Source organism: Thunnus albacares, chromosome 10 (genome assembly GCF_914725855.1).
Source record: "Thunnus albacares chromosome 10, fThuAlb1.1, whole genome shotgun sequence".
In the NCBI taxonomy this organism is placed as follows: domain Eukaryota; kingdom Metazoa; phylum Chordata; class Actinopteri; order Scombriformes; family Scombridae; genus Thunnus; species Thunnus albacares.
In genome coordinates, this window is record NC_058115.1 from 17158764 (window position 1) to 17179459 (window position 20696).

The 20696-nt window shown below is 41.2% G+C and overlaps 1 protein-coding gene and 1 long non-coding RNA gene across 18 annotated transcripts in view; one reads left to right on the plus strand and one right to left on the minus strand.

The window, feature by feature from the left end:
• Window positions 1-20696, minus strand: part of LOC122990175 (short transient receptor potential channel 7) — a 63668-nt gene that overhangs the window by 32761 nt on the left and 10211 nt on the right. For 11 of the 17 annotated variants that reach the window (XM_044363339.1, XM_044363333.1, XM_044363336.1 and 8 more), the window contains 3 exons: window positions 12360-13122; window positions 5674-5856; window positions 2494-2658 (listed from right to left, as the gene is read on the minus strand). In XM_044363339.1, the coding sequence (XP_044219274.1) occupies window positions 2494-2658; window positions 5674-5856; window positions 12360-13122 (1111 nt within the window). Of the gene's footprint in view, window positions 1-2493; window positions 2659-5673; window positions 5857-12359; window positions 13123-13355; window positions 13546-13937; window positions 14500-16095; window positions 16181-20696 lie in introns of those variants that run through there. The other 6 variants (XM_044363347.1, XM_044363346.1, XM_044363345.1 and 3 more) reach the window with 6 other exon arrangements.
• Window positions 16215-17043, plus strand: LOC122990176. Its single transcript, XR_006405277.1, has 2 exons — window positions 16215-16536; window positions 16637-17043. It is a non-coding gene; the product is annotated as an uncharacterized LOC122990176 (long non-coding RNA).

Below are 20696 nucleotides of genomic sequence, written 5' to 3' on the forward strand. Positions count from 1 at the left end.
GTATTATATTAAACAAATATGGATGCATATTTACTCTCTATCAATGTGCTAACATACAAAGGAAGTTGAGTAGTAATTTCTAGAGGTTGCATTGGCCTGATTTTGAAGGAAATTGTGTTAGTTAACTATTAAAAATGTTGAATCACTAATTAATGCAGCAATAGTTCATCAACAATAAACTGCTACAAGCAGAGCCTACTGGGGGAAGCTGTATGCTGTTATGTATATCTTTAATCAAACATAGGGAGTCTTGTTCCTTGACTAAGGCATGAAGTTTGCCCCAGCAGGACAATAACCTGATGGCAATTCCTTTTCTATCGCTTTTTTCTTTTATGCCACGTTTCATCTCTTTCCTGTCACTCAGGGAAGGCTGAAACTATTCCTGTGTGCACCAACAAATACAAGCTCCATCACTAAAGTTCATGTTTTCCTCCCATTTTTCACCCTCTTCAACCAATAAGAAAGATTCTATATCTAAATAAACATCTGTTTTTCATCACTTCCAAAGAATATCTCATATTTTTATCTTGAAGGAAATTTCTTAAGTAATTATATCCATGTTTACTGTCTGACTTACATACGATTTATTTTTGAGCAACAAAAATAACAATATCTTCTTCATCTATTCTGGCTGATATGAAATGTAATATGGTTTGGGGTTCTGATATCCGTGTTTTTTTGTGGTGTCGTAAATGAAGAGTATTATGAGCTGTGAGAGATGAGCAGTTGATGAGATGAGGCGAATAAAATTGAGTGATTAGCTCCAGGTGTACGTGGGTACTGGGTACACTACACACAATCAACCAAAACACATCAAAGCTTTCTCACTGCAACTGTACTTCTTTGATTCCTTCTGTCTTTATTTCACTATCAAATCCATTTAATATAACTTTATGTCTCTATTGAGCTGCCATCACATTGTTATTAAGCATGCCTAAACATCCATTTTATCCCTCAGTTATTAGTTTACTTATTTTTAATATCCCACCCTCTGTAGTTTTGCCTTTTCAACATCTTAAATGTCTATTTTTAGTATTTAACTGATCTTTAAAACTCACTTGTTACATAATAATAATACATTACAAGGTGCCTTGTGTCCTATAATAATTTATTATTTTTACTCGCTGCTACCTCTGTACTGCTCTCTCAGCTGTGTCAGAAAATGACAGACTGTGACACGCAGGCTCATTGGTTGGTTGATTCGTAATTAAATATAATCATAAATGCATGCACGTGCATACATGTGCATGCAAAAACACACACTCGCACACACATTAACATGCACAGGTGTTTTCGTGACACAGTGAGATTAGAAGCAGCTAGTGTTTCATGATTGAATCCATGTCTCTCTTGCTGAGATGCTGCTCTGCTCTCCATCCTCTCACACACACTTGACATCAGCCGTTCTCTCTTTCTACAAAATGACTAATTCATCAGTCACACCTAAAATCAACCACTCAAAGGTCCTCAACATGGTATCTGAAGCTTAGCGCACACACACACACACACACACATACACACACACACACACACCACTTGATGATGAGGTAGAGGATTATCCATGTTGATGAGCAGATTTACATAACTGCTAGCTCAGCTCCTGTGTGTGTGTGTGTGTGTGTGTGTGTGTGTGTGTGTGTGTGTGTGTGTGTGTGTGTGGTGGGGGGGTCTGTCATATTGTGTCACTTTACAGATTATAATTTGGTTGATGGAGTATTAACAAAATGTTATAGAGTGCCTCAAGACCCTATAAGCAAATAGTGATTATTCAGAGCTCTTTAGATCTAAAATCTGTAATGTTTTTAGCCACACTAGTCATTTGGTCTGTCCAACACTTTGTCCTTGACATCTTGCATGCACTTTGACTATGATGAAGATACAGTAATGTAGTAGTGTTGAAACGTTTTTTTTTGCACAACTAAACGTTGTGAATTAATTGGTGTGCTCCAGTCCCTATTGTTCTCTGGAAGTTTGCTGTCCTTGAACTGAGAATCACCTGATTTAGCTGGAAGATGTGCAGACAACTCTGTTTCAACAAGATACCTTGACATCTATTGGGTGGGCTGCCATTAAATTTGGCACAGACATTCATGGTCATCAGAGAATGAATCCTAATGACTTTGGTGATGCTTGACTTTTCCCAACCAACAGGTCAATATTTCCATTTGTCCAGCAATGCACAACAGAAGTCAAGCATTAGAGTCTTAAGATAGGCTGCTTGTGTGGCTTTAGACATTTGATATTGTTGCAACAGCAACATTCAGAGTGTTATGAAAACAATACATTGAAAAAGATTAATGAAAAACATGACAACACTCCTTTTAGAAGTCATATTATATAGTAATTTCTTTGACTTTGTGTATGTGTGTTTTTGTGTTGAGGGCTACTCAGGTTTTGGTCAAAGGTGATGGAAGAGCAGAGAGGTGGAGGTCAGGGAACAAAGTGGAGTTTGAAGAGAATAATTGTGTTGTGTGTGTTCTTGTGTGTTCATACCTTGCTACATGGCATGATCCAGTAGGCGATAGCCAAGAAGGGCAGGCCGACGGTGACCCCCAGCACTGTCCAGCACTTTACCCCGACAGACTGCTGCCTCAGACCAGGAAGGTTCTCGTACCAGATAGTTAGCAGTTGCTGCTGACAGTTAGGATGGGCAACAAACTGCAGAGAGAAGGGAACAAGAGAATCAGACAAATGGAGAATAAAGGGAGAGGAGATGGGGACAGAGAGCAACAAAGATGAGTGAGGAGAAAGAAAGAGAAGGGAAGACGAGAGTGAGAGGGCAGCAATTAGCGGCAGCCATCAATAAAGGCACTTTCAGTGAAGCAATAATGATTTGCTTTACTCAGCCTAAGACATTCAGAAATATTTCTGACACCATAGAGTGGTCTCAGCAGCAGAACATTTAGCAAACAATGTGCCACTATATCTCTGGCAGCTACACTGAAATAGCCCAGTGTTCACAAAAAAGGAAGAGGGTGGCTTATTTAACAAGCTTTCAATGTTCAATACTGACCAGTACTGACCAGACCAATACTGTGCATAAAAATCTGACCTAACAAACTGTCTTGGAGTCTTTTTACTGAATGCTCTAAATACAATAAACATTTAAATACATTTGTAGTATTTCAACTTTTATTAGAGCAATAAAGAGCAAACTGACATTTATTTCTTCTATTTTTGTTGCTCTTTTGGTCCAAAAAATCTTCAGGTTTCTTATAGTAATATCTTTATTATAATAGTATGCACGGAACATATTGTACTTTTATGAATTATTGCAAGAGTGTAAAATTAATCTATAGTCCAAGAACATGCCGTGTTCATGTCGAGGGCTCCTGATGCTTCACTTTATGCAAATATTCAAGGTACTGTATCCCCAGCTGAGTGTGCAGGCTACTATTCTATTGAGAGCAGATCTTTTGTGTGCTCATTACAATCAAAATATATTATTCACAACACGTTTGCAGTCATGGCTGCCACTTGGCTTAATTTGGAAATAAAAAATGCCAACAGCCAGGTTGGGAAATCAATTTAATATACAATATGCAAAAGAGAGCAGGCTGCAAATATGAGTGTGAGTGAATGTTAACATTCATTACTGAAGCATGTTTGCTTTATGAGACAAGGCTTGCCTGGTATTTCAGCATCTGTTGATGACTTTACTCTAAGAGAGGAAGTGATAAATGAAAACCACTACTGGTCTGGTGAGGCTACACAGGAGACAAGGGATGAGGATGGAGATGATGGATGTTTTTGTTCCAGCTGGAGGAAGGATGTGGACAACAGAGGAATCGATGCTCAGTAGGCAATCAACTAGTGTAAGAATCGAACTCTGTGTTTGTGTGTTGCTTTTCTCTTTAAATCCATGATTTGAGCAACAGGTCACCTCTGCTCCAATCTGCCCTCTCTTCCTTGATTTTCAGTTACATCAATCATTTCCACCCTTTAACCAATCAGCCTCACTCATCACATTTAGAGAGCATTTATCTGAGCTGACAATTGATATCTTCCCATCTATCGATTGAAACAGACATACACAATGTGCATATGTTCACTATCATTTTTACATTGGGAGGGAAACCAAGCACAACCATACACACCCCTCCCACACACATAACTGTAGTTGACATAGTTTCCTACTGGTGTCCAGTGACCAGTTTATCAAATCACTGACCCATGACATGACCCCTCCCTGCAACCAGCAACGTGCACTACGTGCAGTCATGCTCCACCTGGTTTCCATGGCAATCTATCTCTCCCTCTCTCCTGGCCTCCTGTGTAATTAGCTCCCCAAGTATTGGTCACGCTCTCTTGTACAGGATGCTGGCTCGAACAGGCTGTTCACTGCCCAGCACACACATAAACACACACACACACACGCACATTACACTTACACACCAGCATTTACACACCCACAAACATACATTTGGGATTTACCTGATTAGAGAAAACAGGCAGCATATGAAGGAGAGATAGAGAGAGAGAGAGAGTATGTGGTAGAAGTGGTGGGGGGAAAAGGGATTTGGTTTGACATTTAGTAAGAACACCTCTGCTCAGCAGGGATTAACTCTCTGACATTTGTTGTTTACATATGGCCCTCTGAGGCCACATGCACGAAAATACACAAACATGCACATGTTCACACATATATACATATATATAAATTAATTACAAACACGCAAGTTAAATGTAAAAAAAAAACTGCTGTAAAACTGTTACTGTTAATCCTCTTCAAGATATATTATCAAATTAAGGCACATATTGTATGTGTATTGCTTTCACATTCTGTGTGGTAAGATTTCAATCCAACATTTAAAAATTTGTTCAGGTTGTAGATTATCATTATGAACATCTGCGGATTATAATAAATCCAAATAATAAGACAATTGTAAACTAAACAGGCTGAGGATGGTGACGTCATACTTTATTGATCTACTTATGAGGACAGGTTGAACTTAGTTCTTTGGACAAGTACTTGTTCCAAATCAACATGATTAAAGGAATAGTTTGACATATTGGGGAAGTTAGCTTATTCGCGTTCTTCCCACAAGTTAGATCAGAAGATCAATACCAATCTCATGTCTGTCCATTAAGTATAAAACTATTGCCAGGAGGCAATTGGTGTTGGTAGGTGGATTTTTAAGATTGGACTGCTTGCAGTTGCAATGCTAAGATAAGTTAATTACCTACTGGCTCTAGGTTCATTGTCACTCTCTGCAACAAAGCAAATAGCAATTCCTTTAAGACATGGTTACATTTAGGAAAGATTGCCGTGTGGGCTGCAGGAGTGTAACATTGACTGCAGGTAGGAGACAGGAATAACATGAATCCTTTTTTCAGGTGTCAAAGTTGAACACTGCTGCAGTTGCACCCATCCACTAACCTGCCTTCCTCACCTGTATTATATGCTTCACTATAAAATGTCATACCACTTCCTGCTTTGGCACTGAAACTTAGGTTGCTTAAAGCAGTTTGAACAGACAACTACCACTGTTGTTTTTCAAAGTCGTCCATACCATCCTCCTGTTTTGTGTTATTGTTATTTACAGTATATTATTGCATGAAGATGAACAAAATTTCATCCCATGGAAAAGACATATATATATAGGTGAGTGGACATTCAAAATCTACTGACATGTGAATAAAATGCAACTATTCCTTTTTGGTTCATCTCACCTTCTTGACTTCATACTTGATGGCCAGTATGACACGGCTGAGGCAGGGTCGGTTGTAGGGGCTTGGAGGACACTGATCCACATCGCCATTCAGTATGGCCTCCACTTCTTCTGTGTCCCGACAAAGGTCCAACACACCCACCACAAAGTCCTTACACTGCATGGACAACTTACGGTAGTCATTCTGCAACGAGGGGAGAAGCATAGAAAAGAAAAGAGAAGCTTGAGTTAAAAGGGAATCTAAACTTTGAGTCAACCATGTCATCAACCTGTTGCGGACAATGTGCCATTCGTCAGATGCATGAATCTGCCTTGTGTCTTTTTCTAGGTTCATAGCCTTATTTTTGTGTTTCCCATTTTACAGGTCTTACTGGTCCTTCATATGTTCTCACTAAGTACAGTATAGTCAGTCTTTTGTGTCTTTTTAAAAATCTTTTGACATCGACGATAAAGGCTTGAAAATCCCTCCATGTCTTTTGTACCTGTGTGGCATGTGGGTCCTCACCTGTATTCTTGAGCTCAGACATCACACTTTTTTTTAATGATTTGAGAAATGTCAACCTGTCAGACACATTTATTCCCATTTGCAATTATAATATGGCTTGAGTGTAAAAAGAATTGAAAGGGTGATACAGTGATTTGGTTCATGACCTTTCCGTCTTGAAACATCAGTTTGTCTTTGCAAAATAATAGCTGAACAGCTGAAAGAAGGGATCTACTTGGCTTTTGTTACACTCATTTCAAATACTTATTTACTGCATTCCCCTCCCCCAGATTTTATGCAGAGTTTGACTTTCCACTTAAAAATTTGATTGGAAATGCCTGAAATTTGAAAAAAGGTACATTTTTTGAAAGATATTCCCTCCACCAGAAAGACAAAAAGCATGAAAAATAAAAAGGGTGTCTAACAAAAACACCACACCTTCTCCTGAGAAGAAGGAGAAAGAGGAGAGTGTGAACACAGGAGATCAATACATTCATTCAATAACCATTAATTGTCTTCTTAGCTGGTAAGTAACAAAGGAATGCAGAGTAAAAGTTACTGGTGCAGTCTTGTAATGCCATCTTAAGAACATTCACAGAACAATAGTTGATGGAAACACTGAATTGCAATTTATTTTGACAACATATTGAAAATTTGCTTCCAAGTTGTGTATCAATTAGGTTAAATATAGACATTGCTATTGATAACTTGAGCCTTTCTTTTGGCAGTCTTGGTGGATCAAAGTTATTATTGAAACTACAATCCATAAGATATGAAGAAGATGTGTTTGTTCTTCAACATAATTCCATTGATGCCACCCTACTTCATGATAATTTTACTCATCCAAGTGTTTGAAATGCCCTTTAAGACAGTTGCCTATCTAATGCAAATAGTTGAGCTTCTACTTCTGGAACCCTGCAGGTTATAACTGTTCCCACTTCACTACTCCATTACTGTCAGGCCTTTCTCTTTCTCCAATAATTGTTCAAGTTTCCCCTCTCTATCATGGCCCCTGCAGTTCACTTATCACCCTTCTTTCATATACCTTTCCCCCTCAACCTCCTGCCTTGTTGTGTCAACAGTTGGCCAAACACAGAAGCAGTCAGCTGATTGGTCCTTCTGGCAAGTTCAAGAAACAAGATTCAAAGATTTCTTGGTCACATACTCATATTATCTACATGTGCAGTGAAATGCAGGGATTGCAGATATGCTAAAAGATTAATGTGCAGTAAAAGTAAAAAAATAAAAATGAGAAAAGAGAACCTGTAATGCATACGCAAGTGCATTTTTTCAGTATAGGAAAAATGTAAAATGTGCATATTTGTAGGTAGACTAAAATTTGTCACGCTCAGAGACAGATGCTCTACATCATCCTGATGGTCTGAAGGAAGATGTTTTTTCTCTGTGTTGGACTTGTAGCTACAGAGGCAATTCCCTGAGTGTAGAAGCTGGTCATGAGGATCCTTCATAATCCTACTAGCTCTGGTTCTGCACCCTCTGGTGTATAAATCCTGCGGTGTGGGGAGCAAAGATCCAATGGTATACTATAGTGCACAACTCTAGACTGTAGGGCATTCCAGACCTGAGCTGAGCAATTCCCATATCAGTTGGTGATGCTCCTCTTTAGGGCAGCACTAGAGTAGAAGGTCTGTACATGCGGACCATGTCAGATTAGTTCAACACTTGTCTCAGCCTGTATTTGTTTATTTATTTGGATTACCACAAGCTGTAACCATCCATCATCCATCTGTAGGACTTGTATTCCTTCATATCTCTGGTTGTAAGCAGTAGAATTTTATTCAATAGATCCATCAAGCCTTTGTTTCTGGTTTGGATATGACTGTACAGTCACCGTAGGGATAATATAATTGATTGGAATATATTCCAGTCGACATCATTCTGCATGTCCTAGGCAGTCCAACACCTGACCTCTCTCGTCACCACGGCTTCCCATACCATTCCTTTTTTGTATTCTGGTATGAGCAAGATGTATTGAAATAATGTTATTAGTTTTCTGGAGTCACAGTGAGTTTGTATTTTTAAAAACCAAAAAGCTAAAGGCATTCAATTTTAGAATTTGGCCCATCAGGCATGGATTTATGATATAAGAAAAAAAAAAGTCCCACTAGATCATAAAGTTGATCAAAGGGCTCATCACCATCGGCAAAAAAAAAAAAAGTAAATTCTGGGCATCAAGCAATGACAGCATCTACTGGCTCTTTGGGGACATGAAGGAATAGACGCCGTTTGGTGCATTTTTCCTTTAGGCTGGTAAGTTAAAGAAATCAATAACAATTTCACATTTTTGTTTTTTTACATTGATGTAAAGGCAAGGCTTCAGGGTAGTTCATGCACAAGAACACTTTCTTAATCAGTGATATTTACATTGTAAGACACACATCAGGAATACACAAGCACAGCTATATACACACATGTATGTGAAATTGCAATCAGAATTCAAGGCATGGGGTTTGTGCCTCAGAGGCTGAGATAAAGGACAAGGAACGATGTTGTGAGATTGAAAATGGAGACAGAGTAGTGTGAAGCAGAGTGAGAATGGTTACAGATGAGTGAACTGAGGGGGACAAGAGCCAAGCCTCGAACACGAAGGGAGGGAGGCGGGGATGTGTAAGATGGAGGGATGAGGAAAAAAAGAGGGATAGAGTTTCTACTACTGCACTTCAGCGGACATTCACCACTCAGTCCACCTCTTTTTCACTTAATCTCGTGTTCTCTGTCTCATATTGTATCTGTCTCAATTCTTTACACTCTTAAGAAACTAAATTAAACGAAACCTGGCACAATACAGAACAAAGTAAAATTTAATTAAAGAAATTTAAAAACACCCTCCTCTGCCTTACTTCTCTCTCTCTTTCTCTCTCTCTCACTCTCGCTCTCTCTCTCTCTCTGTCTCTCCCAAGGATATTTGGAGGGTGTCTGTATATGTCTGTGTGTGTCCAGAGGCTCTTATGAGAAATTGATAGGCTGTCTTGGAAAGTAAGATGTTTATGAGATAAATATTCTGCTGTTTGGGAGGTCCTGACATGCCTTTAGCAGCCCCCTCATAAACATCCAGCATACACCACTAACAGCACTCTCATCTCAGCACTGTGACAGGTTGTGTGTCAGTGTGTGTAAGTTGTCGGCACATGACTGTGTGTGCGTATGTATAAATATTTTATTTTCTGTAAGCGCAAATGGATACATAAGCTGTGTCCCACACTACATTCTAATTCTATGCATACAATTAGTAAGTTAACATGGTAACATTAAGCATGTAACCTTTATCGTGTTAGCATGTTAATATGTACAGTATATATAGTATACAGCTGAGGCAGATTTAATTAATTGAAGTGCTGAACAAATGGAAATTATGTCCCTTTGGTGGTTAGGGGCTAAACAAAATCATTAGGGTTTATCTTCCGAGGGACAGTCAATGTCTGTACTAAATTTAATGGCAATCTGTCCAAGGTAGTTGCCAAGACAATTCACTCTGAACCAAACTGAGTTAAATTTGCGACTATGTCTTGAAGTCAAACCAAGCAGCACACGTCATCTTACATAACCACAGAGAAGCGTCTTAGTGGTCTTAAGCTGGAATTATGCTTTTCCGAAGACACACGAAGACGACTCTGCGAGCATACTGTATGCAGTGAAGGGTGTAATGGGTAACTGTGGGTCTCAGCAACCAACACACACACCCTCTAAATCTTAACAATGTGTCATGTGGACCTGTGCCTCAATCAAGTTGATTCAATTCCTGTCGGGAGGTGGGTCTGAAGTGAAGACGAAAACAAACACAAACGTATTACATACAAGGATAAAAGAAACAGCCACGGTTTTAAAGTGCTTTAGATAAAGGTGTCATCAGTGACATAAAGTACTGTTTTATTCTTTTACATGTCACATTTATTCTCAGTGACATGATGCTTTAATCTAAGCCTTAACTTGTATTCCCCATGCTTGATTTCCCCATATACCACATGACTGTCTAAACATTATTTGATATTTTAATGTAATTGAGAATATGACGTAGAGGAAGGCCAGGGAGACAAATACAGAGAAGACAGAGGGGTGATAATGAGTTGGTAATGAGACAGATGAGCTCCAACACAACTCGAGTCCCTCAGGTGAGCCCTTCTCATTAAGTTGTCTGGAGACGGGGAATTGAATGACAAGCAGAAAGGCTGAATGATAAACACAAAGGTGGGCAGAAAGACAGAGGAAGGGATGAATAAGGAGAAACAGAAATTAACAGCCACACAGGGATGGCCAAAGCAGAGAGACGGATATTGTAATGTTATCAGACCATTGTTATCTGATTGGAAATTATCATCTTGCTTTCTACATTAATGACATCAAATACAAATATAATTCAGTATGAATCAATTGGAGGTCAGCAGTATTTGCCACACAAAAAGTGGGCCAATAATGCCAGAATTCTCTGCTGGCATTAGACATAAGAGATGATACACAGAAAAGGGCACTTTTCTCACACTATGCAGTGTAAAACTGTCAAAGATGACCATGCCACAGAGCCACAGAAGTGGCTTTTCAAAGGTCTGCTTGGCACACAGACAAAGGGAGACTATTGCTGACACATTTTAGACAATTATTACCACTCCAAAAACATAAAATAAAGTAGCGTGAACAGCTGGAGACAAAGTAGTTGTGTATCTCTCTAAAAAGTCTGGTGGAGACCCTGAATACAGTGCAAACTCATCCAGTAAGTCTCAGTATTTTGGTATGTTATCTTTCACATTGGATTTTCTTGTCACTTGCCCTGATACTAACTGTTGAACAATTCCATCTACTATATTGTTTGTTTTGTATTGTTGTTCAAATTAGTGATTTTAAGCAAGCTGTAACTTAAAACTAGTTATTACAATTTTTGTTTTAAACTTATAAAGAACCTGTATGGCATTGTTGCCTTTATTTGATAGTATTACAGTGTAGAGAGACAGGAAAGACAGGGAGAGAGGGGGAGAGAGTGATGACAAGGTGTGAATCTTAATTACCAGGATGCCCCAGTTTAACTTTTCAATGCGCTTTTACAAACCATTTTGAGATGCACATTGATAACAGAAAATATAGTCATAAAGGTTTCAATTGTAATAGCTAGCCCTACTGGTCAGTTAGCAACACTACACTTTGTACATTCACAATATAGTTCTCCCTCTTTCTCCGTGTGACTCATTTGTCAGTGAGTGTAGTGGCCTTAATATCCCAAGCCAAATGATTTGGGGCAGGTGTACCAGCTGGCACAGTGGGAGGGAATCAAGTCCCTCTCCACCTCCAACTGGCCCTTAAAGCTTGCCCAAACCTGCTGCACACCATATGCATGTTTTACCCTGGCCTCAAGCCAATCAACCTGCCTCAGGACAGATGCCTGCAAACAAAGCTGGCACGGTGGGTTTGATTCCTGGTTTCTGTGGGTATATGTGGGTGTGTGTGGGGCTGCTATGAATCAAAGATGTAAAGACCTAAAATCCAGGAACCTCAAACAACATCATTCTATTACACACGAGCAACTTAATTTTCTCCAACACACACACACACACACACACACACACATACACAGACTGCAGTATATATAGCATGCAATCCTTTTTCACAGTAAGAGCATCATCTCTTATATTTTCCATCAAACAATAAAATGTTCCACTTTACAATTCTTATTTCACCACAACCTGAGGAAAGATTGCATTGGTAATAGGTAGTTCAGAAGCTGGGAGCGCACTGGGAAATCCATTCAAGATGAGAGTCTAGTGATTTAGCTGTATCATTGGCAGGAATGGCTTGAAACATTGGCAGAGATAGATCTTCAAATTTTCATTCAGCACTTTAACTTGTACCTATCCTGCCTACACTGAAAAAAATGAATGAGAATGTGAGGACCATAATAATATCTAAAGTGATTAAATACACTCATTTACATTACCATTACTGCTGTTCTAGCATTCCAAAATAATTTAAAAAATGTATTGTGTGTGTCTCCAGAACAGGATAATCCCTCTTTTTTTTTTACCTCATATCCCCTTGCCAGCCAGAAAAATGTTCTGTCACCCCTTTGCCAACTCATAAAAAATAGTTTGTTGGAGTGAACTGTGGCATTAAGAAAGTGAGGGAGCAGAAAAAAATACTGATAAACAGACAAAAAATTAAATATGCAAAGATGTCAAGAGAGACACAGACCAACTCACCTTAAACTCTGTCTCAATGTTGGCCAGTCTTGCCAGTTCGTTGCTGAGCTCCAGCGCGGTCAGCACAGGATCCTCACTGCTGAGTGACAGGTACGCTGCACTGGCCAGGCCCTTATATGCATTCATCCTGGAGCGTGAGTGACTGAACGAGTCCTTCTTCTGTTTATCCAGGCATTCTGAACACTTACAGAAGTAGTCATGCGGCCTTTCGATGCGGGCCCCCTTGGACAATAGGATGTGGACAATTTCATACTCCATGCAGTGTGCAGCCAGGATGATGGGTGTGACGTCATGTGAGAAACGTGTTCCATCCTCATCATAAGCGTAGAAGACGTCATCTCGCAACTCCTGCTCTAGAGGGCTCAAAGCCAGCCGAAGACCCCCGCCAAAAGCAGGATGGGCGAGTATGGCTTCTACGATGCGAACATAACCCTTAGAAATAGCCAAAAGCAAGCCATCTCCAATCCTAGCCAACCCATCCTTCTTTAGCAGCAGCTCAGTCACTTCTAGGTGCTCATTGCCCACTGCCAGCTGCAATGCATTCTGGCCCATGTAGTCCACGCAGTTGAAGTTGAGGGTTTTAGACTCTTCCAGCATTTTACGGACTACAGGAATGTTTCCATATTCAGCAGCATCTAGAAAACGCTCCTCCTCTGCAGTGAGGGGTGAGCCACGCTCATTGAACATGTAGGCTGGACCTCGCACTGCCTGGCGACGCCCCTTCTCCCTCAATGTGGTGTGGCGGCGATGCATGGCCTCCACCCTGTACACAGCAGAGAGAGGAGGAAACAGTGAGGCAAAGCAAAATAACAAGGATTAAGATGATGGAGGTGTAGGTAGGAGAAAAAAATTCTTTCACATTCAGAGAGAGGAGTGATGACGTGATAGAAGGAAAAGTGGAGAGAAAAAGAGCAAATGATGGAGGCAAGAGGACAAGACAGTATCATTAGATACATCAAACTGACTATGGTGTAACAAGGCAAACAAAGTCATTACTGTCTCTCAATGTGGATGTCCTTCGTGGACAGGCACTGGTCAAACACAATCAGCAGTGCTTAACACAGACCTCTCCTCTGACCTGAGAGAAAGCTTCACCAAGACATCTGTGATATATCTGTCATCAGCCAGATCAATGAACCCCTACCAGGGTCAGGGCTCATTGCAGGGTCATCTCAGGTCAACAGCTCTGATTGGCAAAAGAGAGATGACGCTGTCACTTTAATTGGCTCTGGCATGACAAATTCACACAACGAGTCAGTGGTCATCCACAGTGACTCTTTGGGCCACTTGTGAATCTGTCTTTCTCAACACATGCACACACACACAGACATGAACATGTACCTCCTGCTATCCACAATATGTCTTTAATTGTCTTTCTTCCGTAATTATTTCTAGTGGCACAGTGTCACATCTCAGTGGGTAAAAATCTCCTTCACCAATAGTTATTTGTCAACCATAACTAGCAGTAGCTTGCACAGAACCCCTGGTAATCACCCCTTTTACTGCAAAACACATTTCATTGGGACTATTGCACTCCTATTATATTTTAGAAACACAAAGATCTGTCATAATGCCTACATTTGCTGTGTGGCCTGACACTCTGACCCATACAGTGGAAAAAAAACCTTGATGTTTTCCAAAGCTGCATAGGAAAAAATGAGAGGGAGAAAATGAGTTGCAGAGCAGTGCAAGAGATATTGTTACAGTACCAGAAGATTCCCTAGTGTTTCTTTGTGTTTCCCCTTCCCTATGTTCCCAGTGTTCCCCTGTCTCTCTCTGTATTTATGTTTAGTTTGTGTGTGTGTTGGCGTGGACATGGTTCCCCTTCCTCGTTCTTCTGGCTCGTGGCTCTGCTCATCCTGCACACCTGTCTGCAATCGTCTCATCACTTCTCCCAGTCTGCTCACCTGCCTCTCATCAATTGATCGGCTCCAGACATGCTCCTGGAAAACAAACTCTTTATGAAAGCAGAAAAATGTGAGTTCCTTGTCAGTTCGGTTTCCTTCTTGGGGTACATCATTGAAAGCGGGCAAAGGAGGACAGACCCGGAAAAGATCCAGGCGGTGGCAAATTGGGCCAAACTCACATCCGTTAAGCAGCTCCAGCAGTTGGCTTTGCCAACTTTTACCACCGCTTTATCAGGGACCCTTCTCTTGGACCCCTGAGACAGACACAACCTTCCCTGAATTGAAAAGACGCTTCACATCCGCACCTGTGCTCATCCATCCTGATCCCTCACATCAGTTTATTGTGGAAGTTGATGCATCCAACTCTGGAGTAGGGGAGGTTCTCTTCCAGCACTCTGCCACTGACCAGAAGCTCCATCCTTGTGCTTTCTTCCCCCACCAGTTGTCACCAGTCGAAAAGAATTATGATGTTGGGAACCAGGAACTGCTTGCCATCAAGCTCGCCTTGGAGGAGTGTAGGCACTGGCTGGAGGGGGTTGAACACTCGTTCATTGTATGGACAGACCACAAGAACCTAGCTTACATCCAGACAGCTAAACGCCTTAACTCCTGTCAAGCTCACTGGGTGTTGTTCTGCGGTTGTTTGTCCTTCACACTCACCTATCCTCCAGGCTACCAGAATCTCAAGCCAAATGCTCTCTCCCACCAGTTCGCCTCAGAGGGGCGTCCTCCAACCCAGACACAATCCTCACTGCTTTCTCTGTGGTGGCCACCGTGACATGGGAGATTGAGTCTGTAGTCAGGGATGCCCAACAGTGTCAGCAGGACCCAGGTAATGGCCCTCCTAACCGTCTCTTTGTGCCTGACTGTCTGCTCCCAGGTCCTCCAGTGAGTGCACACTTCTCGGTTCACCTGCCACCCTGGAATTAGCCACACCCTGTCCCTCCTTAAGCAGCATTTCTGGTGGCCCTCCATGGATGCTGACACCTATGCCTTTGTGTCCGCCTGTACCGTGTATGCCTGCGCCAAAGCCTCCCAACAATCACCTGCTGCTTTGCTCTGCCCCTTGCCGGTCCCTGGTTACCCATAGTCTCACATAGCTCTCAATTTCACTACTGGACTTCCACCTTCACAAGGTAACAACACTATACTCACCATTGTGGACAGATTTTCAAAAGCTGTACACTTTGTGGCTCTCCCTAAGGTCCCCACAGCTTTGGAAACTCCCAACCTTCTGGTGTACCATGTTTTTCGCCTCCATGGAATCCCCACTGACATTGTGTCCAACCATGACCCTCAGTGGCCCCTTTAGGAACCCCTCCTCCAGGAACACTCAACTGTTGTGGATTGAGTACACACACAACTCCCTGTCAAGTGCCACCACAGGTATGTCACTATTCGAATGGGCCATGGGTTTCCAACCACCTCTGTTTCCAGCTCTGGAGGGTGAAGTCTCAAGCCCACCTTTGCCATTACAGTAAGGTCTGGAAGGATGTCAGAGCTGCCTTGCTCCACTGACCACAACCGACACACTGCTGACCATCACCAGACACCAGCCCCCAACTACCAACCAGGCCAGAAAGTTGCAAACTACTTTGTTACTGCATTATGAGATTAATCCAATCATTAACCCCACTGTCATCAGGCTCAAACTTCCTCCTCACAGGAAGGTTCAACTCATGTTTCATGTCTCACTATTGAAACCGGTCTCCACTAGCCCACTGTCTCCTCCAGCTGCAGCCCTCCACCCCTCACATTATCCACGATCATCCAGCCTACACTGTCCCGTGGTTGCTGGACAAACGCTGCAAAGGTCAGGTTACTAGTACCTGGTGGACTGGGAGGACTATGGACCTGAGGAGCTCAGTTGTATTCCCCGTTGGAACATCCTGGATGCACCCCTGGTCTGGGACTTCCACAGTGAACACCCAGACAAGCCTTGTGGGTCACCTGGAGGTGCCCATTGGTGGGGGGTACTGTTAATGTACCAGAAGATTTCCTAGTGTTTCCTTGTGTTTCCCCTTCCATGTTCCCAGTGCTCCCCGGCCTGTCTCTGTCTGTCTTTATATTTTGTTTGTGTGTGTGTTGACGTGGTTTCCCTTCCTCGTTCCTTCCTGGCTCCCAGCTCTGCTCATCCTGTACACCTGTCTGCAATCGTCTCATCACCTCTCCCAGTCTGCTCACCTGCCTCTCATCAATTGATCAGCTTGTAGTATATCTACCCATGCTCTTCACCCACTCTTTGCCAGACTGCCGTTTCAACCACAGTGGTAGCTACAGTGGTAGTGACTCAAGGCCAACTTATTTTATATTCCTAATGATTCAGTTTCCTCTTGTCTTGCATGCTAACTTGTTTTTCTTGTGTCCCAGGATCATTACTCGCCTGCCTGTCCTCCTGCTTGTTCGTCTGCCTGTCAACAACTTCCAAGCCTCCAAGATATCCCTGCCTCCAATGCTGCCCTTCATTCCCTCCCGCTCACACCAGCCACATTCCTCCATTTCCTTCATTCAACCCTGCTGTTGCCAGATTCCTATCCCCTACCATCAGCGTCTCATCCAGATCCTCCCCTTGACATTGAAAGAATAGGTGAAAATGGAAACCTGGTTACAGTAGAAATATTCCCTGGGGGCGTGAAAGGATGTGGAACTGAGAAGATGAAGAGAGCTCACCAAGGCAAATCATTGTGGGAGAGTGTGTGTGCTTGTGTGTGTGTATGAGAGAAAGAAACAGACACAGTGTGTGTTTGTCAGTGTGTGATTAAAGGGTATAAAAGGTCTGTAGCTCTTGATTTTCGATTTACACAATCAGCTGTGTATGCCTTAGGCTGCCAATCAATGGTAGAAGGCAGAATATAATCTCTCTCACACACACAAACATGCACACATTCACACAAGTGCACACAAATGAACAAACACAAACAAATGTGGACACACAAGGTGCACCACTGGACAAACACGTGTGTGTGTGTGTGTGTGACAAGATCAGCACCATCACTATGCATACAGAATGTGCACACACATACCTCATATGTAAAATGTGATGCAAACCAATACCATGCTGTGAATACTACCTTTATGGTGCTTTTAAGGTCATAATTTCTGTTGTTGATTTACCACAACGCGTTATGCTGTAAGGTGTAATTTCATCCAACCCCCCACCTATACATTCACAGACATTTGTAAGCATTGTGAGGATTCCTTATAAATGAAGGGACAGTCTGTGTAACTAGATAACCATAACTAGATAACCTTAGTTAACTCGAGTCAGGTAATGAATAGCCATTTTCCATCCTTCTCTATCTTACTCTCCATCCATCTTTCACTATTTGTGATTCTGATCTCAAATAGAATTTACCTGCATCATTTCTGTGTGGAATTACAGTCACACAGAGAGGAGGAGGCAGGCACAATGGAGATAGATAGATAGATAGATAGAGAGAAAGTGTGTGCGTGTGTGTGTGGAGAGAGAGAGGAGGGAGACAAATGGATGAATGGGAAGAAAATGGGTGAGTGAAGGAGGGTTTGTTTATGTAAGTCTGCTTACAGTGTGTGTCATTGTATCCCCACATCAATCATAGTGTTTTTCTTAAAGATGTTAAGTCCTAAAGTACTCAACACATTACCATTGTTGCAACCAAGATCACTTTGTTTCCTATATAAGTGGAGGAGAACATGATGTCAAGCTACAAGAACAGCTCCCACAGCCTTTTAAAACAAAATACAGAATGTCATATTTCATCCCATTCCACTAGAATCATCTTTCTGTCTATCTGTTGAATTTAAGTGCAATATTCACCCACCTTTAATCCCCGCTTTGGTTCACAAATCCCTGACAAAAATTATTGAGTTTTTAGCTTGCTAGATGTTTGAATGTCCATGCTAACCACTTGTTTACCTCTGCTTATATTACACACTATGCATATAGTCAGCTAGTGTAAAGGGGAGGTGGTTTCAACTTTACTAACTAGAGAACAACTTCTAAATAACAAACTTTTATTGAAAAAAAAGCTGCAAAAAGCTGAAGAATTGAGTCTTGATTCTTCATGTTTCATTTGATTTACTGAGTCTACACAGCTCTCATCCTGATGCTACATCCAAGTCGAAGGCTGCTGTGGATCACTCAGAGCTCCTTTCCAAGCAAGCAGCTCCATCTCTTATTAACAACAAAACTGTCAGGAAAGGGAGAAACTATCTCACACCACTGCTACTGGTGATGTCAACTCCAACACACCATTGCAGCTTGTTCTAAAATCTTCATGTATCTTTAGCAAAGGCTCTCAAGCCATAGTTCTTTGATGTAAAATATAGTGAATTTGGATTATATTACACTGGCTTTAAATACATTTTGAAAGAGAAAAAAAAATTGTTCTACTTTAGTTTACTGTGATATACAAGTTCATTCTGAGTCACAGTTTTGGTGTGTTTTCGTTGGAGTGCTACAATTTCTGAAACTTTACAATTGGCTTCATCTAAGTGTTATTATCATGTATTTAGAATGTCAAGCCCAGAAGACAATGTACTCATTGGATGATTGGCTAATCATTATAAAAATAAATGTAATGCTTGGGATGACAGTCAGCAGTAATGTAAAAGTGACTTTTAGTGGAGTGAAACATGCAAAACTACTGATATGGTCCTTCAAAAGGTCATTTTTCATTACAGTCAATGGATACAATTAAGTAGAATGTGCTCATATACTTGCTGGAAAATCAGCAAATTTTGTCAATGAAAGTGTTTAAAATGTAATGGAAATATCAACTAAATAATAGCAGTAGCTTATGCATATACTGAAAATGCTGAAAAGCTGTAACTTCCTGTAAGCTTTTCAATCATAAACTCATCTGTTTTAAGATGATCAAAATATCTTCTTTTTCAATTGAGCTTCCAGATGTTGGTCCACCAGTTTATCTATATTTAGTTAAAGCAACCAACCAGGTTAGGTCATTCACTTGTGAACTAAAGAAAAAGAAAGTATGGAAAGAAGATGAATCAGATTTGAAATCACATTTTGGGGATAATGGGAGAAAAAATGAAGTTTCAACTCAGCAGGAATATTTACAGAACTGACAAATGAGTTAGTATTTTATCAGTCCACAAACATGAGCAGAATATTTGAGAAGACTTACACTCTCAGCTCTCCCCCCCTCTCGCTCTCTCTTTATCAAATACACACACACTAGACGCTCTTTCAAGCAGTAAATTGCCAATTTTTAAGATCAAAGGTGAGTTGCTATTTCACTGGTAATGAGAAACAGGCATGTTCACCCTCTCTTACCCTCTCTTTCACAGACACATGCACACACACAGACACAGGCTTCCAATATTTATCCTGGTCAGTAACCAGTGAGAGCATACACACTTCTTTTTCATGAAAGGCCTTTTAAGCTGAACACTGGTGTATCAAAGAGGCAGACCAAAAAAGATCAAAGACCCAACACTGGGGCCTGCCATTCTCAATATCGGATAGTCACAGCTAAGCTTGCAGTGTTGCATGAATATCCATTAAGTGTCACCATTTATGTCCCATTTGTGTCTGTGGATGCTTCCTACATGAATGCACTTGACTGAATCCACCAAATGGTCCTGTGAGCATTTATCTCAAAGTAAAATAGTTAAACATATAGGAAAGTTGAGAGAAATTATACAGGAGAACACATTTGCAAGATGGCAGAGAGGTTTCCAATCAGGGCTTTATGAGTGTGTTTTTACGTGTGATGAGTGTGACATTGTGGGGATGTACTGTGCAAGCCGATTTCTGTACTCTGCTCCAGCTCAGTGTCACATGGTTTTACCCCGATGTCTTTCTCTTACTCAAGCTAACACTCAACACAAACGTGCACACACACACACACAAACACACAATCCCTGTTGACTGCTGCTTAAGTATTCATGCACCAGAACCAATCAAGATGCTCCCTCTCTGTCTGTCAACACAAGGACAACATAGAGGCTGTAGTGGAACCCCCCCACCCCAACCCACCCAAAGATACATTCATTCATAACCACACATCCCTCACTTCCTTACATATACATTCTGTACATACATGCATTCACAAGGGACACGCTACACTACACACTCTACCACAACGCAACAGCCACACATAGTCATCTTAATAGAATACAGAAAGCTAATAGAAAGCTTCAGACATTAGAGTCATATGGGAACTAAACACAATATTTATGAGAAAAACACTTCATTTCAGCACAAGTTAAAATAAATACAACGCAGTTGACACAAACTTAATGCATTTACCACAAAGGTTCCATGGAAGAAGAAGCAGGAAGCAATTAAAGATCAAATTTAAGCAGTGCAGGACATAAAAAATATATATGATTTCCATTAACATAATCTACTGTACAGTATACACAGTCGAGTCCCGTTGATGTAATCCATAAAGGACCTGTAAAGCACAGCTGAGTTTAATTCATT